The following is a 22756-nucleotide window of genomic DNA, read 5'->3' as shown; positions in this document are numbered from 1 at the left end:
TCACAGTAAGAAGGTCCTGCTGGGTTCGAGTCCCGGGGTAGTCCAACCTTGGGGGTCGTCCCGGGTCGTCCTCTGTGTGGAGTTTGCATGTTCTCCCCGTGTCTGTGTGGGTTTCCTCCCACAGTCCAAACACAAGTAGGTCAGGTGACTCGGTCGTACTAAATTGTCCCTAGGTGTGTGTGTGTGTGTGTGTGTGTGTGTGTGGACCTGGACCCTGTCATGGCCTGGCAGCCTGTCCGGGGTGTCTCCCTGCCTGCCTGCCGCCCAGTGACTGCTGGGATAGGCTGCAGCATCCCCGCGGACTCTGACAGCAGGATAAGCGGTTGGGATAATGGATGGATGTACTTTTATTGGTGCCTGTAGGGAAATTACACTCTGCATGTAACCCATCCTGGCTGTGTAGCGAGGAGCAGCGGGCAGCCGCCGTGCAGCGCCCGGGGACCAACCCCGGGTCGTCTCGCCAGGCCTCGGTCAGGGGCACACACAGGAGTGTTAACCCTAACATGCATGTCTTTCTGATGGTGGGGGAAACCGGAGCACCCGGAGAAAACCCACGCAGACACGGGGAGAACATGCAAACTCCACACAGAGGAAAACCTGGGATGACCCCCCAAGGTTGGACAACACCGGGACTCGAACCCAGGACCTTCTTGCTGTGAGGCGACGGCGCTAACCAATGTAAATCTTATTTTCCAAGTGGAGAAGCTGTAAAGGAAATAATATGACTGTTGTATTGAGCTGCAGTGAATTGGCAGCATTGTTGCACAGACCCACCACAGTTACACATCGTTTCTCTAACAACCAATGGATGAAGTGCAGTTGAAATTAATGACATTTCAGCTGCCTCAAAAAGTAAAAAGAATAAGATCAACGTCTACGTTCACTGTCTGTCCCTGCAAAAACACGTGTCCTGAGCGCATCCGGGCTGCGAGTCCATTCACAGCTCTGTCTGCAAAGGCCGAGGCTGTCATAAGACATAACCTCTCCACCGGGGAAGGAGTCGTCAGTGCACTCTAATTAACACGGGCTCCGTCAGTAGGCCGGCACCTTCTCACACCGTCCCCCCCCAAGAAAGAGACTCGTTTTTTTTAACCCAGACCTCATTAAAATGGTGTCAGCCATCATTTAGAGTCATACAGGGAAAACCTTCATTGATCGCTTCGGTATTGAGAAGCTCACCGGTCTGCTTACTCGTCTCACTAGGCTTGATATAGTCATGATATATATATATATATATACATATATACATACATACATACATACATACATACATACATACATACATACATACATACATACATACATACATGTGTGTGTGTGTGTGTGTGTGTGTGTGTGTGTGTGTGTGTGTGTGTGTGTGTGTGTATGTATGTATGTATGTATGTGTGTGTGTGTGTGTGTGTGTGTGTGTATGTATGTATGTATGTATGTATGTATATCTGTATGTATATCTGTATGTATGTATAGCTGTATGTATATATATATATATCTGTATATGTATGTATGTATATCTGTATATCTGTATATGTATGTATGTATGTATGTATGTATGTATGTATGTATGTATGTATGTATGTATGTATGTATGTATATGTATGTCTCTCTGTGTGTATGTATGTATGTATGTATGTATGTATGTATGTATGTATGTATGTATGTATGTATGTATGTATGTATGTATGTATATGTCTCTGTGTGTGTGTGTGTGTGTGTGTGTGTGTGTGTGTGTGTGTGTGTGTGTGTGTATGTATCTGTATATGTATGTCTGTATATATATCTGTATATATGTATGTATGTATATGTATGTCTCTGTGTGTGTGTATGTGTGTATGTATGTATGTATGTATGTATATATGTATATATCTGTATATGTATGTCTGTATATGTATGTATGTATGTATGTATGTATGTATGTATGTATGTATGTATGTACGAATGTACGTACGTATGTATGTATGTATGTATGTATGCATGCATGCATATATATATATACACGTATATATATACGTATATATACGTATGTATATATATATATATACGTATATATACGTATATACATCTATACACAGACACACACACATATATGTGGTCTTTTCAACCCAGCCACTGAGGATGCACAAGCCAGTGCATCTTTGCATCCAGTGCTTTCTGAAAACAGGAAGCTCCAGTAGTTGCCAACTACACCAGCCTCCGGAAGCACGCGGCGGTGAGAAACACCACCGTGACCTCTGGCTCGAACAAGCGCTGACGCTCATGGGTTTTATGGACGTTTATGGATGGCTGCTATTAAGAGTGACAGCTGCTTAAAGCAGTTGCAAATCAAGTCAGATTTTACCCCCCCCCCCCCGCCCTCAAAATACGAAATAAATAAATATGTGTGCAGCTGTATGTACTTCGAGCTTCTTGTTTTCGGAACGAGGGGTACCGGATATGTCATGGCTGCAAAGGCTTAAATGGACCGGTGCTCAACGAAGCCCCCGTGAAGACGTGCAGCAAAGTGGGCTCGCCCCCATTGTACCTGTCGGATCTCCTTAAATCATGCACCACATGCTCGAGCTCTCCGCTCCCAAAATACAGGGCTCCTGTGTGTACCCACAGTTAAAGGAAGTCAGCTGGTGGCAGGCTCCTCTCCTATCGGCCCCGCTCTCCGGCCAACTACCCCACTCTTCCGAGACGTCCCGGTCGCTGCTCCGCCCCCTCTGCTGATCCGGGGAGGTCTGCAGACTACCACATGCCTCCTCCCATACACGTGGAGTCGCCAGCCGCTTCCTTTCACCTGACAGTGAGGAGTTTCACCAGGGGGATGTAGTGCATGGGAGGGGAGGGGGGGGCCGAACAGGCACCCCGAACCGACCAGGAGGCGCCAGTGTAGCGACCAGGACACATAACTACATGGCCAATTGTGTCTGTAGGGATGCCCGACCAAGCTGGGGGTAACACGGGGATTCGAACCGGCGATCCCCATGTTGGTAGGCAACGGAATGGACCGCTACACTACCCAGACGCCCCTAAATCCAAATTTAAAACTCGTCTTTTTGTCTTAGCCTACACTTAGTTGCCCTTAGGTTGAGTGCTTCACAACCTGTACTGCATGTCGGGTCGGTTTCGGTCTCAATGAATTCACCAAGCACTGTTCTGCCAGCGAGATTATGGAGTATAGATTATAGTTTATAGATTATACAGTATATACAGTATAGATTATACAGTATAGATTACAGAGTATAGATTATACAGTATATAGAGTATATAGAGTATAGATTATACAGTATACATTATACAGTATATAGAGTATAGATTATACAGTATAAAGTATATAGGGTATACATTATAGAGTATAAAATTATACAATATAGCTTATACAGTATATAGAGCATACATTATACAGTATATAGAGTATAGATTATACAGTATACATTATACAGTATATAGAGTATAGATTATACAGTATATAGAGTATACATTATACAGTATATAGAGTATAGATTATAGAGTATAGATTATACAGTATAGATTATACAGTATATAGAGTATACATTATATAGAGTATAGATTATACAGTATAGATTATACAGTATATATACTATAGCATTATACAGTATATAGAGTATATATTATAGAGTATAGATTATAGAGTATAGATTATACAGTATATAGACTATACATTATACAGTATATAGAGTATATATTATGGAGTATAGATTATACAGTATAGATTATACAGTATATAGACTATACATTATACAGTATATAGATTATAGAGTATATATTATACAATATATAGACTATACATTACACAGTATATAGAGTATATATTATGGAGTATAGATTATAAGGTATAGATTATACAGTATATAGACTATACATTATACAGTATATAGAGTATAGATTATAGAGTATAGATTATACAGTATAGATCATACAGTATATAGAGTATACATTATATACATTATAGATTATACAGTATATAGAGTATACATTATATAGAGTATAGATTATACAGTATATAGAGTATAGATTATACAGTATGTAGAGTATAGATTATTGAGTATAGATTATACAGTATGTAGAGTATAGATTATGGAGTATAGATTATACAGTATATAGAGTATAGATTATACAGTATAGATTATACAGTATATAGAGTATAGATTATAGAGTATAGATTATACAGTATAGATTATACAGTATATAGAGTATAGATTATGGAGTATAGATTATACAGTATATAGAGTATAGATTATGGAGTATAGATTATACAGTGTAGATTAGTGACTACTGCAACTGTTCTCTTCCTCTCACGTGTCTTTTCTCTCTCCGAATGACGCCGTCTCCTTTCTCTTCTTCTGTGTATGTGAATGGTGTCATGTGACTCTCCCCCGGCGTGCACGCGCAGTCTGTCCTCCTCCCAGGTCTCCATGGTGACGGTGATCGTCAGCTGGACACGGCTTGGCATCCTCCTCATCGCATTCTTCGCATGTTTTATAAATCGGTATAATTTTGGCATCCTGTTTCCGTGTTGTGTCCTTCTCTCACTCCGGTGTGTGACTAATGTTTTTTTTTCTCGTCTGTCCTCCCGCGTATGTGAATGGTGTGACGCGAGTCTCCCCCCCCCCCCCCCCTGTGTGCATGTGTAAAGTCTGTCCTCCGGTCAGGTCTCCATGGTGACGGCGGTCACGCGGCTCCGGTCCTGGGCTGTTCCGGCGGCGTCCGGACACCTCTGTTACTCGGCGTTTCCATAACTACCTACGAGGGTGTGTGAGGGGCCACTGCGCGCGGTGAAATGGCCCAGATTGCTCGGGGTGAGGTGTGCGTGTTGGGCTTGTGGTATCCTAAGGACCCGGATGTGGTGCAGACCACCACACCATGCTTCACCCTTAACCCGCTATCCTCGTCACATCCTTCATATATTTTATAATTCCATTACAATTGTGTCATCCTCTCTCAGTGTGGCGTTGTGTAAACTGTGTACACACAACAGCCGCTGCACGTTGTCCATCTTGGGAGAGAGATCCCTCCTCCTGCTGCGCTCACCGGAGCTTCCCTCCTGTTTGTTCCTCCCTGTTGAAGGTGTTTTTTTTAGGAGCTGTTCCTTATCCGTTGCGAGGGTATAACGTCAGGAGGTTGTGTTGCTATAAATTTGCTGCAAAGCCGCCTGAGGCAAATCTGTAATTTGTGATATTGGGCTACACACAAAGCTGACTTTGACTTGACAAAGTGGCACCGTTCTCTATACGGAAGCGACCAGGGACACTTTGGATGGGATGGTTCAGAATGATCCCTGACGACGTTTTATTGAGGTCTGGGTTCACGAAAGGGGAACTTATACTTTAAGTCTGCTGCACCAGAGGCTGTGCTAAAGCCCGGTTAAGATATGGGTTAGCTTAGGTTAGGAGTCTACTACTACTTTCAGCTGCTCCCGTTAGGGGGCGCCACAGCGGATCATCCGTTTCCATCTCTTCCTGTCCTCTACATCTTCCTCTGTCACACCAGCACCTGCATGTCCTCCCTCACCACATCCATAAACCTCCTCTTTGGCCTTCCTCTTCTCCTCTTCCCTGGCAGCTCCATATTCAGCATCCTTCTCCCAGTATACCCAGCATCTCTCCTCCACGCATGTCCAAACCATCTCCATCTTGCCTCTCTTGCGTTGTCTCCAAACCGTCCAACCTGAGCTGTCCCTCTAATATACTCCTTCCTAATCCTGTCCTTCTTCATCACTCCAGTGAAAATCTTATCATCTTCATCTCTGCCACCTCCAGCTCCGCCTCCTGTCTCTTCATCAGTGCCACTGTCTCCAAACCATACAACATAGCTGGTCTCACTGCCATCCTGTAAACCTTCCCTTTAGCTCTTGCTGGTACCCTTCTGTTACAAATCACTCCTGACACACTTCTCCACCCACTCCACCCTGCATGCACTCTCTTCTTCACCCCTCAGTCGACCCCAAAAGTATTTAAACTCATACGCCTTCGTCACCTCCACTCCTTGCATCCTCACCTTTCCACCCTCTCGTTCACGCATATGTATTCCAGTGCGCACCTCCACCTCTCCAGGCTCCCCTCCACCTGCACCCTACTCTCGCTACAGATCACAATGTCATCCGCAAACATCGTCGTCCACGGATTAAAGCCCGGTTAGGATTATTCTACTGAAAACTCTGTCAGTGCACCTGATAATCCCACGAGTAGTACTGAATTGAGTTGGAGGGCAACAGACCTAAATATAACACTCTCAACCAACACACACACACACACACACACACACACACACAACGGCCGTCAAATGACGCATTTTTCCCCGAGCCGTCTTAGGTCGTTTGGCTCTCACACCAACTTGTCACAAACAAACCCTGTTAGACCCCAGATAATGTGCTCACAAAGAGGACCGCAACGCGCCACCGCTATCTGACGAGCCGTTCCTGCCTGACGCCTTTTGGCATCATTGTTATGTAATACATTATTATGCATTATAGATGACACGAGGGCGCGAGTTCAGCTTAAGGCAGCAAGCGCAGTTCGTGCCAACACTGTTATGCGACCGCAGGCTCTTAGAAAGAAACAACGTCTACTTATAATGGGAAAAGCGCGCTGATAGTAAGAGGAGACAGAAGCGTCCTTTGGAAGGCGTGTCATCAGCTATCCACGATGCCACACGTGGCACTATGAAAAGCAAGGGAAGAAGTCCAACCGATCGTTTCTAGGTACCCGTATGTGGCGCTTACATTGTGCTTGGTGAGACTGGATATGTTGCTGGCGATGGCTTGAAGCCAGTCCAGACAGTCCTCTGCCGTGGGACACTGCACCACCCCGCTGCAGACGCCGTCCACGGCTATGACCTGGAAAGCATTTTTTCTAGAAGAGTCCAGACAAATCACAAGAAAGAGAGAGAGAGAGATGAGACGGCATGTAGAATTACAGAAAGCCTTATAGTTTATTGATTTAAACTTCCCCCCCCCCCCCACCTTTTCTCCCCAGTTGTGCCCATCCAATTACCCCACTCTTCCGAGCCGTCCCGGTCGCTGCTCCGCCCCCCTCTGCCGATCCGGGGAGGGCTGCGGACTACCACGTGCCTCCCCCGATACATGTGGAGTCGCCAGTCGCTTCTTTTCACCTGACAGTGAGGAGTTTCGCCAGGGGGATGTAGCGCGTGGGAGGATCACGCTATTCCCCCCCAGCCCCCCCCCCTGAACAGGCGCCCCGACCGACCAGAGGAGGCGCTAGTGCAGCGACCAGGACACATACCCACATCCGGCTTCCCACCCGCAGACACGGCCAATTGTGTCTGTAGGGACGCCTGACAAAGCCGGAGGGAACGCGGGGATTCGAACCAGCGAACCACCACATTTTATTTCGGGAGCAATTTTTTTTCCCTTCAAAGTCAGCTCATCGGAGCTGGTTCAGTAGCCTTCATCACAACACGTGTGTGTACCACGTGTGTCTACGTGTTGTGTAGTTGCTGTTGTGGTGTTGGGTGCAGCGGTGAGGAGTCTCTGAAGAAACGAGAGGCGGCGAATGGGTGACATTTCTTAGGGAAGTGCGTCACATCAGGGTTCACAGTTTGTAAGTGCAGCCTACACTTTCCTCCATTGTGCTTTTATCAATGGAGCTCTGAAAGCAGGAGGCTTCTGCTCTCAGCTGCCTGGAGACACATCCACCGCCCCCCCCCCCGCAGCAGCACACAGGCAAGTCCGCGAATGTATTCTAGCGAATTCGGGGAGGGGGGGGTAGCTTGGGACGCCGCATCCGGGACGCGAACCCGTGGCTCCCACACCGCAAGCGACAACGTTAACCAGTCGACTAAAGGGTCCGACCCGTTAGTCAAGGACCAACGTGTCTGCTTATCCATGCACGTTACAGTGTGTTTTCTGGGCCTAGCAACCCTGCCGCGTCCACAGATCTGCATCCAACACCCCGGTAGTGATTTGTACTGCAGTGAAGCGAGGCCAGTACCAACGCCTCTTTCGAGGGAACGAGCCACCACGTGCGGCTATCCCTGGCTGGATGAGGTTCATCAGCTGGGGCGAGAAACGGGTTCGAGCCAGCAGAGATCCCTACAAACGACCGTACAGGTTTCTGAGCATGTTACTGATTAACGCCACCATAAAAAGCAGCGACTAAAGCTGAAAAAGTTCCGGGAGCTGTCGCTGCCTCAGCGGCATGCAAACGAACCGGCACATCTGCCGCTCGTCCCTCCCAGATGTTGCATTTGTTCGGCGTGTTCGCCGCCAGATCATAAGAGCTTATAGAAAGCGTGGCATCTGCTGTCTTGTAATATCATTCATCGCCTTGTTTTTCAAGATGCCAGTCATTCCCGATCAGGGATGACGAGAGCGTCCCCTGGCAGCTGTCACTCGAATGACGTCATGGCCACGCCCACTCCGTGCACGAGGGCTAGATGCCATTTCAGCGCGCGTCTCCAAAAAACACAATTCACCAACTTTTAAAAAAATGACAAAATAGTCACAGTCACTTCGGCAGCGGCGATTTACACCTGTTTACATAAAAGGTGGCGAGATTTCAGATGTCGGTTGGGCTTAACTGCTAAATCACTGACCGGTGCGCGCGGTAGGCACCGACATTTAGTTGTAAGACATTAAAGATTATCTATTTTTTTCATCAACATTATAATCTTCACCGTTAAGTGAATTGGCGAAATATATATTGTAACGTGCACGGATAGGTAGACACGTTGGTCCTTGACTAACGGCTCGGACCCTTTAGCCGACTGGTTAACGTTGTCGCTTGCGGAACGGGAGAGACGGGTTCGCGTCCCGGCTGCGGCGGTTCCCGGACTGCCCCCCCCCCGAATTCGCTACAATATTGTCCTGCAGCCCACCGCTACTCTCCGTTAGGCCCTCCCTCGTGTTCTACCCCTTGTGGTGTCACTCGGGTAGGATTTCACAGAAACTCCGTCGGCAGAGACGTAAGTACGCAGTCGACGTTAGACCTACGTCCAGTCACCACGTTAAAGCAATGACCTCACAACAAAGCCGCACGGCAGCTGTGATTTGCATCCGCGCGCTACCACGTGTCCTTGTTATCGCGAAATTCTGTTTGTTGCCATGCCGAAATGTAGGTTCTTGTGTACTGCGGCTGCTGCCGCACCGCCGTCTGCCTCCGCGCTGCAGCGTCTTGAATATTAAGACGGCTGGTGCTCCTAACACGCTCGCCCCGAAGCGTCTCAACAGGGGACGCCGAGGCCAGTGAACCTTCCCCGGAAGTGTCAGCTCTGCATTAATGTGCCCGCGAGCCACAACCGGGCAAACACGAGACCCCCCCCCCATTCCCCCCCCCCACACACACACACAACCGCTCCCAGCTCACCTGCAGACGTCAGAGCCCGGGACGTGCTGCGACAGCCGCGAGTGGAGCAGAGGAATAAGGCGCAGGTCCACCCATCTCTTCTCCCAGCGCAGCCCCGGGGACGTCGGCCAGGACGAGCAGGAAAGCGTGTCCTGCAAAAGCGCCGCTATGAGTAACGCCGCACACCTCCCGACTCGTCGCCTCCCGCGGTTTCGCAGCGGTTGACGCCTTTCGGAGTTGGGTCCGGCTACTCAAGTGCGCGTGCACCGGAGAGCGCGCGCACACAAACGGGAAGCCGGCTCACCCTCCTCACATACAGACAGAGCCGCCCCCCCCCCCCAATTATGATCAGCGAACAGCTACAGCTGGGTGGAGTCCCGGCATGCAGAGGGTCTAACGGAGGAGGCGCGGCGTCCGTTACCGTGTTGTTGGGATGGTAGTTCAGGTGCAGGCCGCTGTCACACAGAGGAGAGGAGGTCCCGCTGCTCTGGTCACTGGGAACGCCTGCAACGGAGGAGCACACGCCCAAATCAAAACCACATGTCTTCACCAATAACACACAAAAGCAACAAATGATAAAAAAAAACAAGACGAGGAGAATTCAAGGGTAACACTTTAGCATGGGGAACGTAGTCACCATTAATTAGGTGCTTATTAGCACGCAAATTAGCAACATATTGGCTCTTAATTGGTCATTATTACGTACTCATTAACGCCTTATTCTGCATGGCCTTATTATACAACCAGTAAACCATTAACTATGAGTTGTCCCTCTATAGCCTCAGAAGTATTGCTTATTAGTAGTACCATCTCAGTATGCTTTGCTTAGTATGGCCTTTATAAGGTGGTAGTACCACAAGAAGAGTTATTCTCCCTTACTAACACTTAATGAATATGGTCTGTTCTTACATAACAACACACAAAACTGCAAGTGTTCATAGTGTTACATTACTCTAAATTAAGTTTTTGAATATGTTCCTCATACTAAAGTGACATCTTGATCATTACTAATTCACTAGTAATTAAGTTTTTGTTACTTAGAATATGTTCCCCATACTAAAGTGTTACCGAATTCAACCAAAGGAATTCTCAGCAGAGAATCCAACACGTGTTATATGTTGGGAAAGGAGCAGCAGGAAGTTACCACTCGTCATTTCCTGCCCCCTCTCTAATGCTCCGTTAATAAACCTGAATATATTAAAGTTAGTTTCTCACGCATCAGAGTAGGATGTGCATGAGTCATTCTCTATATCCATCTCAGAACGACTCAATGAAAAAAAGAAAAAAAAACAATAAAAGCAATTAGAAATAAAAACAAAAACAAAAAAATAATAACAATGATTTCCCAAAACATCAAGAACAGCGTCCGCCATGGCGTCCTCATCCTTGTACCTCCTCAAAACAACCTTTCTGTACCTCTTCTGGAATTGATTTAAACTGGTGCTTTCCGTGATGGCGTCCAGGCAGCTCAGCGTTCTATTCTGTTGGCTACCAACACGGGGATCGCAGGTTCGAATCCCCGTGTTACTTCCGGCTTGGCCGGGCGTCCCTACATACACGACTGGCCATGTCTGCGGGTGGGAAGCCGGATGTGGGTATGTGTCCTGGTCGCTGCACTAGCGCCTCCTCTTGTTGGCCGGGGGGGGGGGCTGGGGGGAATAGCGTGAACCTCCCACGCGCTACGAGAAGGCACGCGGTAGTCTGCAGCCCTCCCCGGGTTGGCAGAGGGGGTGGAGCAGCGACCAGGATGGCCCGGGGGAGTGGGGTAATTGGCCGGATACAATTGGGAGAAAAAGGGGGGAAATCACCCCCCCCAAAAAACTTGTGCTTTCCTTGAGTTCTTCATCTAAACCATCCCACAAACTTGCCCCACAATGTGAAATACACGTAAAAGTATGTACATACTTTTACACCTTATGAAGCTGCAGAGTTCAGCATCTCTGCACATCCTTTTCTAGAAGAGCATCTGGAGTTATATCAATAACGGTCCTCAGCCGAGGTGTGTTGCGTCCAACACGCCACCTTATCACAACGTATGGTGACATATTGCTAACACGGGTCACAACAGGTGGTGTTTCTGTCTCCGCCTCTGTGTGCAGAAGGCCCTCTTTTACGGGGCTTATCAACATTTGCCGGGACGTGCGGCGTATTTCCTTTTTGCCAATTTCTTCTCAGTCGTGTGGCTGGCAGCAGTTGTGAAGCACAGGTGTGTGCTTTTCTGCTTTTCACGGACATTATCCATTCACCGCATTTGCTTAGGAAGCGTCAGAATGGATAAGTCCAACATTGTGCCGTCCCAACTGAATTTTAATGACTTTATTGTTTTCCTTTCTGAGGTGTGCCGCCTTGTGACTGCGAGGGATCTGGTTTGAGGTCACTATGGCCAACATTTTAAATGGTGATCATGTATTTAAATGGCATTTTAATTGTTTTGCACAGCTGGGGTGGCACAAGACTGCGACAGTGGTCTGAACACCATGTACACCTTTGCTAATGGAACCACTACTTGAGGATTCTTACATGTGCAGTCTTCACACAGGGGCAGTTTCAGAAAAGCCGGAGTCTTCTTCAGGAAAGAGACGGTAAGTGTCACTTCTTCGCCAGCATTTCTCAAAACCTGGACCTAGAGTGTGAAAGCACAGGCATACTTGCAGCTTAAAACAGCAACAACGTGTTTCTGCTGATATGCTGCTGTGGTGTGGTGGGCGAGGCAAGTTCCCAACCAAGAACCGAAACCCGGATGAGGATTTGCAGAATTATAATCATGCCTCCTTTGATATTTCGCAGCTGGGAATATTTAAAAATGGAAAAATAAAAATGAAAACTTTATTCTTATTTTACAGGCCCAGAAGATACAAATCATGGAGGGAAACGGGATATGTTGATCCAAGGACCTCATTTTTCCCCACCCGCATTTTGCAAAGATCCTCCACCCTACTCTGAGAAGACAGAAACAAGAAAGCCACTTATTTGACATGGTATTCTTACAACGAATGTGTTCTCTGCATTTAACCCACCCTACTGTATAGGAGCAGTGGGCAGCAGCAGCACCCAGGGACCAACTCCAGTTCTTCTTTCCATTGCCTTGCTCAGGGGCAGAGGCAGGAGTATTAACCCTAACATCCATGTATGTTTTTTGCATCTGATTAGCTGTACTTGTTGCTTCTGTTGGTTAGGTTGGTTGAGGTTAGGGTTAGGGTAGGGTTAGGGTTAGGGTGGGGATAGGGATAGGACTAGGGTGGGGTTAGGGATAGGGTTAGGGTGGGTTTAGGGTTAGGGTTAGGGTGGAGTTGGGTCTAGGGTGGGGATAAGGTTGGAGTGGGGTTAAGGTGGGAATAGGGGTAGGGTTAGGGTGGAGTTAGGGTTAGTGTGGGGCTAGGGATAGGGTTCGGGTGGAGTTAGGGTAGGGATAGGGATAGGATTAGGGTGGGGTTAGGGATAGGGTTAGGCTGGGGTTAGGGTTAGGGTGGAGTTGGGTCCAGGATGGGGATAAGGTTGGGGTGGGGTTAGGGGTAGGGCGGGAATAGGGGTAGGGTTAGAGTGGGGTCAGGGTTAGGGTTAGGATAGGGATAGGGTTAGTGTGGGGTTAGGGTTAGGGTGGGGTTACGGTTACGGTTAGGGTGCGGTTAGGGTAAGCCGATCAGAGACACAGTAGGGATGGGTCTTACCGCAGTGCAGGTGGGGTGGGGGGTGGGGAATAGCATGTTGCAGGGTTAGGGTTAGGGTTAGGGATAGGGATAGGACTAGGGTGGGGTTAGGGATAGGGTTAGGGTGGGTTCAGGGTTAGGGCGGGGTTAGGGTAAACCGATCAGAGACACAGTAGGGATGGGTCTTACCGCAGTGCAGGAGGGGTGGGGGGTGGGGAATAGCGTGTTGCAGGGTTAGGGTTAGGGCTAGGGTGGGGTTAGGGATAGGGTTAGGGATAGGACTAGGGTGGGGTTAGGGTAAGCCAATCAGTGACACAGTAGGGATGTGTCTTACCGCAGTGCGGGTGGGGTGGGGTGGGGGGGTAGCGTGTTGCAGGGTGTTGTTGTGGTGGAAGTGAAATAGAAGATATCAGCTGACAGCTTACCACTTCCTCGTGACGATAGCTTCTAACATTTATTCCATTTATCTAGAAACAACAGTGAGTTGGTTACTGAACAAAACACCAAACCCATCATGTCAGCGTGTTCTTATCTCCAAATTATGATTAACGATGCAAGCACAACACCTGTTATGGTATCTGCACTGGAAATTGTAAACAATGGGATGATATTCACTACTGCTATGTGTAAGTCTACTGCCATCCTGTAAATGTTATCTCTGCAGACTGCGCCAACCAGGCCAGGGCTGAGGGAGATAACAGCTCTCTCTCTCGTTCTGCTTTTTTAGGACTTGGAATTTGACATTTACCTAAAAGAGTCCCAAGTGTTTCAACACAACTATGTTGACATATTGCGTATGAAATATTAAAGATACGTATCCCGCACTAGAATTGGGCGAGGTGTGTAAACAACCATTTGAAATGACATTTTGGTATTCTTGCGGTGTTACCTGAAGGATGCCGTCTCCAATGAAAAGCAGCCCAGAGAGTTCAGCTGGGAAGAGAAGACCACTCGAGTGAAGAACATGCAAATGTAAAACAGCAGGAATGGTGAAATGCCAGACACAAACCGAGAGTCTACCTTTTTGCTCTTTTGAGATTTTTGATATGACGACAGGGATTTTATGTTCCGCTCCACCCTGGAAAACAAAGGTAGCGCAGAATCACAAACCCAAACTCCAGTAACGAAGACACAGGTGGGGTCGATAACATCAGGTGACGGTAAATTAAAAGACAAACTGAGTTAGAGGAGAGTAACGAGCTGAGCTCTAATTTACCTTGATGCTCAGGCCGAAACCTCCGATCGTCTGCCTTCTGATCGTTACAGTTCTCTCCTGTTCAGGATTTAGTTGCAAAATTAGAAGAATGCGTTCAGGGAGTTGGTGAAGGCTTACACACGAGAGAGAACAGCAAAGGTGCCTCATAAGCTATATGACATGACAGCATTTGAAATGAGCTCTGATTTTTGTTCTTGTCCAAACCCTTAACCTTCAATAGAACACAAAATTTAACCATTCTAGTAGCCCGAGAAACAGGGAACAAGAAGAAGAAGAAGAAGAAGAAGCGTAGCCTGCAAGACTGCATATTGGTACGGACAGACTACTTTCTCACTTGCAACCAATTCCTCAGCATTTTAACATGTCCTTGGACCATCAGCAGAGAAATTATACAAATTAGATTCATAAATGTATTTCCCCTGCATTGCATGTTGGACGAATTGTATTTTAGTAAGTTATTTCACCAATATCAACTATTCGTCAACTGTATAAACCGCTGCACAATACCAGAGACCCACAACTAACACTGCTTTAACCCATAACTCTCAAAATACACAAATCTTCTTTTCCCAGTTGTATTGTCATTGGTAGATGACAATTTGTTAAAGATACAGCAGTACCAAATGCACATAGTAGAGAACAATGGGTCACCAAAACTTAGAGCAAAGCATTTTTCCCCAGCATACACAGAACTACATGGCAGGACGCCATGTTGTATGACGCGCAAGTCTTTGCACGCAAAGCTGCGTGTGAAGACTTTCTTTCCAAGCCAACGCGACGCCGGCTTATCTCACAGTTTAGAAAAATTAGACCCCTGTCTGGTTAAAACCCCCATTCAGTAGAAGCAGTGGAAAAGGCGTTGTTATGAATTCGGGGAACCGCCACAGCCGGGACGCGAACCCGGGTGTCCCGCACCACGGCCGACTACGTTAACCAGTCGACTAAAGGGTCCGACCCGTTAGCCAAGGGCTAGCGAGTCTACACATCCGTGGTCGTGACAGTATCAACTCCTTTACTTAAGTCAAAGCAGAAATACGACAGTGTAAGAATACTGCAATAACAGTAAAAGTCCTGCATTCAGAATTTCTCCTCAGTACAAGTAATGAAGTATTTGCAGTAAATGTACTTAATTATCCAAAGCAAAAAGAACTCATTCTGAAGAACGATCCCTTTCAGATTTTTGAATTAGTTGTTCACCTGTCAGCATTGTGTTTATATTGTAGCTGGTCTATCTACTTGACATACTGTTGTGTAGTTTAAACTAGTGCTGCACGATTTGGTAAAAAAAAAAAACATATTGCGATTATTATGAGCAATGTTGCGATATAATGAACACATTTATACATATTGTAGAGAGCTCAGGGGGCAGCGCGGGGCGCCGCATCCGGGACGCGAACCCGTGGCTCCAACACCGCAAGCGACTACGTTGACCAGCGGACTAAAACTTCCGACCCGTTAGCCAGCGGCCAACGTATTTTTTTATCCATGCACGTTACACTACTACTACTTTCGGCTGCTCCCGTTAGGGGGCGCCACAGCGGATCATCCGTTTCCGTCTCTTCCTGTCCTCTGCATCTCCCTCTGTCACACCAGCCACCTGCATGTCCTCCCTCACCACATCCATAAACCTCCTCTTTGGCCTTCCTCTTCTCCTCTTCCCTGGCAGCTCCATATTCAGCATCCTTCTCCCAGTATACCCAGCATCTCTCCTCCACACATGTCCAAACCATCTCCATCTTGCCTCTCTTGCTTTGTCTCCAAACCGTCCAACCTGAGCTGTCCCTCTAATATAATCGTTCCTAATCCTGTCCTTCTTCATCACTCCCAATGAAAATCTTATCATCTTCATCTCTGCCACCTCCAGCTCCGCCTCCTGTCTTTTCCTCAGTGCCACTGTCTCTAAACCAGTGGGTCTCAACCTTTTTGGGGTCCTGGACCCCCTGCGTATTTTTATCTACCCTGAGGACCCCTCCACCTGATCTTGAGGGAAGGGGGTTGCAATTTGATAGAAACAGTAGAAACTGCATTTTAAATAAGGTCTCAGTCACATTTGAGCAAAATAATCCTATTTCTATAAACGTCATAGGATCTTTTTTTTAAAGATATTTTATTTTCACGGACCCCTTGCAATTACACCACGGACCACTGGGGGTCCGCGGACCCCCGGTTGAGAAACACTGCTCTAAACCATATACCATAGCTGCTCTTACAACCATCTTGTAAACCTCCCCTTTAACTCTTGCTGGTATCCGTCTGTCGCAAATCACTCCTGACACTCTTCTCCACCCACTCCACCCTGCCTGCACTCTCTTCTTCGCCTCTCTCCTGCACTCCCCGTTACTTTGCACGTTACAATATATAAATAATACAAATTTGTCGTGTTGTCGTGACATGTGGCGACTTTCATTTTGTATGTTTTACACAGTACTTCTTTCTGCTCAATGCCGCTGAGCCTGAATCCAGAATACCGCCATGTAACAGAGGTCGCGTTTTGTTTTTTTGCCGCCAGTTCATCAGCGTTAACCTGCTCGTTGTCATCAGTATCCATTTTTTCCCTCCTTCTGGTCTGCACGCAGCGCACCGGATAGTCATGTGACCGTAGACTGCACACGCTTCACTGCCTAAACAGAGACTGATTGGTCATCTCTTAATGATGGGCGTAGATATGCAGACTACACACAAACACGCGTTCACGCAACACACATTTTATGTCTAATTAAATCGCAGCCTTTTGCGGTTTTATAATTGCACAGGCTGACATCGCGATTACGATTAGATTAATCGCGCAGCACTCGTTTAAACTCTTAACGCATTACGCTACGGTCACGCATGCGCAAATGCAGGAGAATGACCGTCGCCTGCCGAGGTGAAATGGGCTCGGTGCATTAAAGTCGCCCTGCGGAACTTCCGGGTGTGTCTGTTTGCATAAGAACTTCCGGTACAACCGGATGCTTACGTCCTGAATCGTTAGTTAGCTGCTAACTAAGTTATCCGTCCGAAATCTTAATTTCGCCCGAAAAATCAATAGATCAACCAGGGCAAAATGGGGCGTTAAAGTATCAACGCCGTAAATCAGGCTCCGCTGAGCACTGTTGTGCACCACAATGTGCGAATTCGGCGCGCTATAATTCTCTAAGTTTCCATTCATTCCCTAGTCACTGCCAGGAAAGAGCTAAGTGGCTAGCCAAGACTCGGAGGGACGCATTTACCGTCACCAAGAGTACAAGAGTGTGTAGTCGGCATTTTGAAGCGGGGGATTTCGCTGTGCCAGCTACAGGTGTGTTAAGGAGGCTCAAGAAGGAGCTGTCCCCACACTCTCTGCGTGGAATGAGTACTCCAAACCCGCACCCAGGCTAGGTGCGTGGGAGCGCCGGGAGCGTCCTGCTGTCGCCCCTCTGCCAACTCTGGACTCCTCTGATAATGAGATGGATGCCTGCAAGAGCATGACTACTGCGTGGCTCCTAATCCTGCCGCTTTGGATGATGCCCTGGCCCACAACGAGTCAGTGAGGAAACAAATAGAAGTGCCCCAGAAACAACTCCAGTGCTCCAGAAACGGCCATTTTGACTGCCTGCGGTCGTTTTAGGTAGGAGTGAAATCCCGGTCGTTCTAGTGTTACTAACACACAATCTCGCGAAATAGGGAGCGTCTCGAACCATGAAGACCGTATCGAACGATTCGGAATTCGACCTAGTGTCGTCCCATCCCTAGTGGACAAAAACAGAGGAAGAACAAATGATATTTGTACACTGCAAAATATTAATAGATGTTCTTAAAAAAATTCCATTTAATTACGTTCAATGAGTGTCTCCCAACTCACTGCCAGCTAGGCAGCATCTCTCTTGTGGGGCAGTTTGTGGTTTTCAGGGGCGATGGTCATACGACACCAACTGGTTAGACACAGCAACGATCCAAGTCTCCTCCATCCTGGCTCACTAATGCCCCTTTTCCACTATATGGTACTGGCTCAACGCGACTCGACTCACAGTGTCGTTTTCCATTACCATGGCAGTACCCTCTCAGTGTAGCTGGTCTGCATTGATTTTGGTACCTGCTCCAGTTTTTTTTTTTGGAACCTCGTCAAAGGTGGTACCAGAAAAGTGGTAACAGTTGCCCAAATGCCGGTACTTTCCAGTAATGGAAAACGAAAAAGTCGAGGCGAGTTGAGCCGGTACCATGTCGTGAAAAATGGGCATAAGAAAACTACAGCCAATTACAGCCAAGTGGGGTCAACCACACACTTTGCTATTGGTTGAGGCTGTGGATTCGCCGGTCAAAGTTCACCGAGGTTGAACTCCATGCAAAGCGAAGACGCAAATTTCTTTCGTCACCAGAAGCGAACGTTTTATTCACCCCTTCGCTCGCATAGAATGGAAGTGAACGAGGGGGGGGGGGCAAATATTCACCCATGTTAACATACTGGACACCTTTGCAAAGGCACACAAGCAGCTTGGCCTGGCCATTAACATAAAAAAGACCCATGTCCTCTACGAAACCCCACCCGACATAAATATGCCTGCTCTGCTTCCATCCGTCTCTGTAGACAACCCCAGACTCGAAAACGTGGAACAGTTCCCATATATTGGCAGCCTTCTCTCCTCCAAGGCCAACACTGACATCGGAATACGCCATCATCTCAGTTGTGCCAGCCGGGCCTTGTTAAGATTGAATAAAAGGGCTTTTGAGAACCGCGACCTTCAGAGCAGAATAAAAGCTGTGGTGTACAAAACGATAGTGCTGCCCACCCATGAGTCAGAAACCTGGACCACATATATCCGGCACCCGAAGGCACTTGAGGCACACCAACAGCGATGCCTCAGAACGATCCTTAAGATCAGCTGAGAGGATAAGCACACCAACTTCAGCATCCTAGAGGAGGCCAACATGCCTACTATAACTGCCGCCATCACACTACATAAGATGAGATGGACTGGCCATGTCCTCCACATGTCTGACTCCCACTTCCTGAAACAAGACCTTTACTCTCAGCTCGTGACAGGAGGACAAAAGAAGCAAGATAACCTTAACATCTAGAAACGAGCAACAAAAAAACGGGGAGGCCTGGAGACTGGCTGTCCATAAGGGTGCTGGGCGCTACAACCATGACCCTCCACCGTGCTGCTGAAAACAAGACCCAGAAAGGAGCGAGTTACCAAAGAGGCCCACACCACATCCTCAACCACTCTGTCACACCATCGCCCCAAAATATGCACCTCCAGGATCGGCCTCTATGCCCAACCGAAGACCCACAAGGACACAGAAGGAGGACAGTCATACTCGATCCGAGTGACTGCCAATGGTGTGTGTGGGTTGGGGGGGTGGGGGAGTGATCACTGGCCCGTCAGGCAGAGAGGTAAATTATATGACAAATGTGCAGGTCATGTCAGAACAGACAGGACGGCTTACTTACGCTGGAATAAAACGGCTCTCCTGACACACAGATGACATCTTGCTCTTGAATGGTCAGAATGTCTTTGGCCAAGTGCAGTCGAATATTGAACGGCTCCTCATTACATTCCTGCAGCAAATAAATCCCAGTCTTTGTCTGCAGGAAAAACAAATTTTTTTCAGAAAAGGTGAAAGCATTCAGAACTCCTCCACGGCTAGATTAAGTGGCCGGGAAATATAATGTCACTGAAAAAAATTCTCTTTGGAAAATGAACATGAAAAATGATCATGCCAACATTGAACCCATTATGTCGTGTTTTTTTTGTTTGTTAGGTCCTTGGCTTCTGAAAACCAGGGTTGTTAGATATTCTGTCAAAAAAAATTTCAAAATTAATGACTTACGGTTTCTAATTAGAACATGGCTTCACGAATGTTTTAGCTCATGAAGCGGCTAATTAGGCCCAAACAAACAGTTATTATACAACGACCTCGTGGTTTATTATGATCTTCTTAGGCTCCATACAGCTCTGTGAGGAATAATGGATTAGAGATACCCATCGCTTGGATGATCTCATCTAATTTAGTTCCCCCTGCAAAAGGGGGAAGTTTTGCAAGAAGTGTTAGCACATTAGCATCAATTCATTATTTTTCAAAATAAGATCATTTTCTAAGTCTATGACCCGTTTGTTCCACCGTGCAAGGACAAATTAGGGGCCTGTGAGGTTAAATGGCGGGAATCCAGCTCGTTCTGCATATACGAGTTGCTGGAGTTGAATATGTGAGAAATGTTTGTCTCCAGGGATCCCTATATAAAAAAATGTTAATCCTTGTGGATTTGCATTCTGGGTAGCGGTTTCTTCCCCCCGGCTGATCGGAGCACCTGTACTGTCCTTGAGACTTAAAGAGGTCTGCAGAGAAGATCCGCCTTCACCCGACGAGATTACTAATGGGGAAATACACCGCTGTCAGCAGCCTCGTCACCCACAGTACATTAGCCCCCAGCTAACAGGCCCGCCACAGCGGCTGCTGCGCCTGGACAAAACGCATGGCTGGTGACTGGAGCTGGAACGGAAGCCAGTTGTGCAGAATGGGGTGACGCAGTTCTCCCGGGGAGAGAAACTTGTGCAGGTGTCGTGTTCAGCTGCAGAAATGAGTCTGCGTCGGCATCGCCGCTGTGAGAAATAACATGAGAGAGAGACACTAATTCTCCTTAAGTAAAGATGTCACTTGCTGTGTGTGTGTGAGAGAGCGAGAGAGAGAGTGAGAGAGAGAGAGAGAGAGAGAGAGAGAGAGAGAGAGAGAGAGAGAGAGAGAGAGAGAGAGAGAGAGAGAGAGAGAGAGAGAGAGAGCAAGAGAGAGTGACAGAGACTGAGAGAGAGACAGAGAGCAAGAGAGAGTGAGCGAGACTGAGATACAGATAGAGAGTGACAGTGAGAGAGTGACAGAGAGAATGACAGAGAGAGTGAGAGAGACAAAGAGAGAGAGAGAGTGACAGTGACAGAGAGAGTGACAGAGAGAGACCAAGAGAGAGTGACAGAGAGAGAGGGAGAGAGAGACAGATAGAGTGAGAGAGAGTGACAGAGAGAGGGAGAGAGAGACAGAGAGTGAAAGGGAGAGAGAGAGCAAGAGAGTGAGAGCGAGAGTGAGAGAGTGAGCGAGTGAGAGAGAGTGAGCGAGACTGAGAGACAGATAGAATGACAGAGAGAGTGAGAGAGAGCGCAAGAGAGAATGAGAGAGACAAAGAGAGAGAGAGTGACAGTGAGAGAGAGAGAGTGATAGAGAGAGCAGGAGAGAGAGAGCAAGAGAGAGTGACAGAGACTGAGAGAGAGACAGAGAGAGAGGGAGAGAGAGACAGATAGAGAGAGAGAGAGAGAGAGAGGGAGAGGGAGACAGAGAGAGTGACAGAGAGAGGGAGAGGGAGACAGAGAGTGAAAGTGACAGCGAGAGAGTGAGAGAGAGAGCAAGAGAGAGTGACAGAGACTGAGAGGGAGAGAGAGAGTGAGAGAGAGTAAGAGCGAGAGTGAGAGAGAGTGAGCGAGCGAGAGAGAGTGAGCGAGACTGAGAGACAGATAGAGAGTGACAGTGAAAGAGTGACAGAGAGAGTGAGAGAGAGCGGGGGGGAGAGCAAGAGAGACTGAGAGAGACTGAGAGAGAGACAAAGAGAGAGAGAGTGACAGTGAGAGAGAGAGTGAGAGAGACAAAGAGAGAGGGAGAGAGAGAGAGAGAGAGAGTGAGAGAGAGAGAGAGAGTGAGCTAGCTTATGTTGCTGTGTGTGTGTGTGTGTGCGTGTGCGTGTGCGTGTGCGAGAGTCCTCAGCTGAGCCAGATCAGGGCGGTGGTGCCATGGCTACACGGCTGGGTCAGACAGCGCCTCGTGCATCTGGGCCCGACTGACCCGCTGCAGTGCTTGTGCCGTATGTAATTGGCCTTATCTCTGATCCAATTTTATGGTTTATCATCCCCCTCCCTTCCTAATCCCCTTCATTATGATCCCCATCATCCACTCCGATCAGATACCAGGTACATCACAATTTACACCGCGGACAGCCTCGGATACACGCCAGCAAGGACATCTCTCCCCACCCAGATGCCCGCCTCTAGATAGGCCATCTTATTCCAGAATAATGATTGCCTCCCGTGCTTCTCTAAATACCAAGCTCTCGGGGAGAAAAGAACACGCCGCTGCGACGTCATCGGCAGGATATTAGCTCGAATTATCAGACACTTGAAATCCATTGAATCCTACCTCTTCATTTGAAGTCTTGAAATCCATGTGCTACTGTGCAGCGAGGGAAGCCGCCCTGGGAACGAGAAGACTCGGTTAGCCTGCGGGGGTTGAGTACTTTGCACCGATGTGTGGATCCTTACTGATTTCCACATAAGCACCCTCATTAGCGGGCTGCCTAATTCCATTACTGTAAAGTCATCCCTCGCAGGTGCTAGGTTGAGAAACGGGGGTGTTTTTTTTTTATTTTTCATGAAGTGCATCTTTTCTCCACGCTGGCGCAGGAGAACCCTATGGAGCAATCTCAGGAGAAAACTGGAGACCGCTAAGTGGCGATGAATAATTCACGAGCGAAGGTGCGAACCCAAGCATCCTAATAAATGTTTCAATATCGAGTCCATTGATCCCGGGGATTAGCCATGTGTGAAGCGTGTCAGAGAGAGGAGTGCAGCCGACTCACGCCGGGCAAAACTGTGCAG

At 47.7% G+C, this 22756-nt stretch overlaps 1 protein-coding gene across 2 annotated transcripts in view; it reads right to left on the bottom strand.

Moving 5' to 3' along the window:
- The window catches only part of sntg1 (syntrophin, gamma 1), a 35082-nt gene extending 12757 nt beyond the window's left edge, over nt 1-22325 (bottom strand). For both annotated transcript variants that reach the window (XM_056293462.1, XM_056293463.1), the window contains exons 1-10: nt 22299-22325; nt 19576-19710; nt 14166-14222; nt 13970-14027; nt 13839-13882; nt 13375-13416; nt 11823-11925; nt 9724-9806; nt 9324-9454; nt 6722-6851 (exon numbers count right to left, since the gene is read on the bottom strand). In XM_056293462.1, the coding sequence (XP_056149437.1) occupies nt 6722-6851; nt 9324-9454; nt 9724-9806; nt 11823-11925; nt 13375-13416; nt 13839-13882; nt 13970-14027; nt 14166-14222; nt 19576-19710; nt 22299-22325 (810 nt within the window). The remainder of the gene's footprint in view (nt 1-6721; nt 6852-9323; nt 9455-9723; nt 9807-11822; nt 11926-13374; nt 13417-13838; nt 13883-13969; nt 14028-14165; nt 14223-19575; nt 19711-22298) is intronic.
- Between the last annotated feature and the right edge of the window lie 431 nt (nt 22326-22756).

This window comes from Lampris incognitus, chromosome 14 (assembly GCF_029633865.1).
Source record: "Lampris incognitus isolate fLamInc1 chromosome 14, fLamInc1.hap2, whole genome shotgun sequence".
In the NCBI taxonomy this organism is placed as follows: domain Eukaryota; kingdom Metazoa; phylum Chordata; class Actinopteri; order Lampriformes; family Lampridae; genus Lampris; species Lampris incognitus.
The sequence above is the reverse complement of the archived record's forward strand: the minus strand, read 5'-3'. Positions and strand labels throughout refer to the sequence as shown.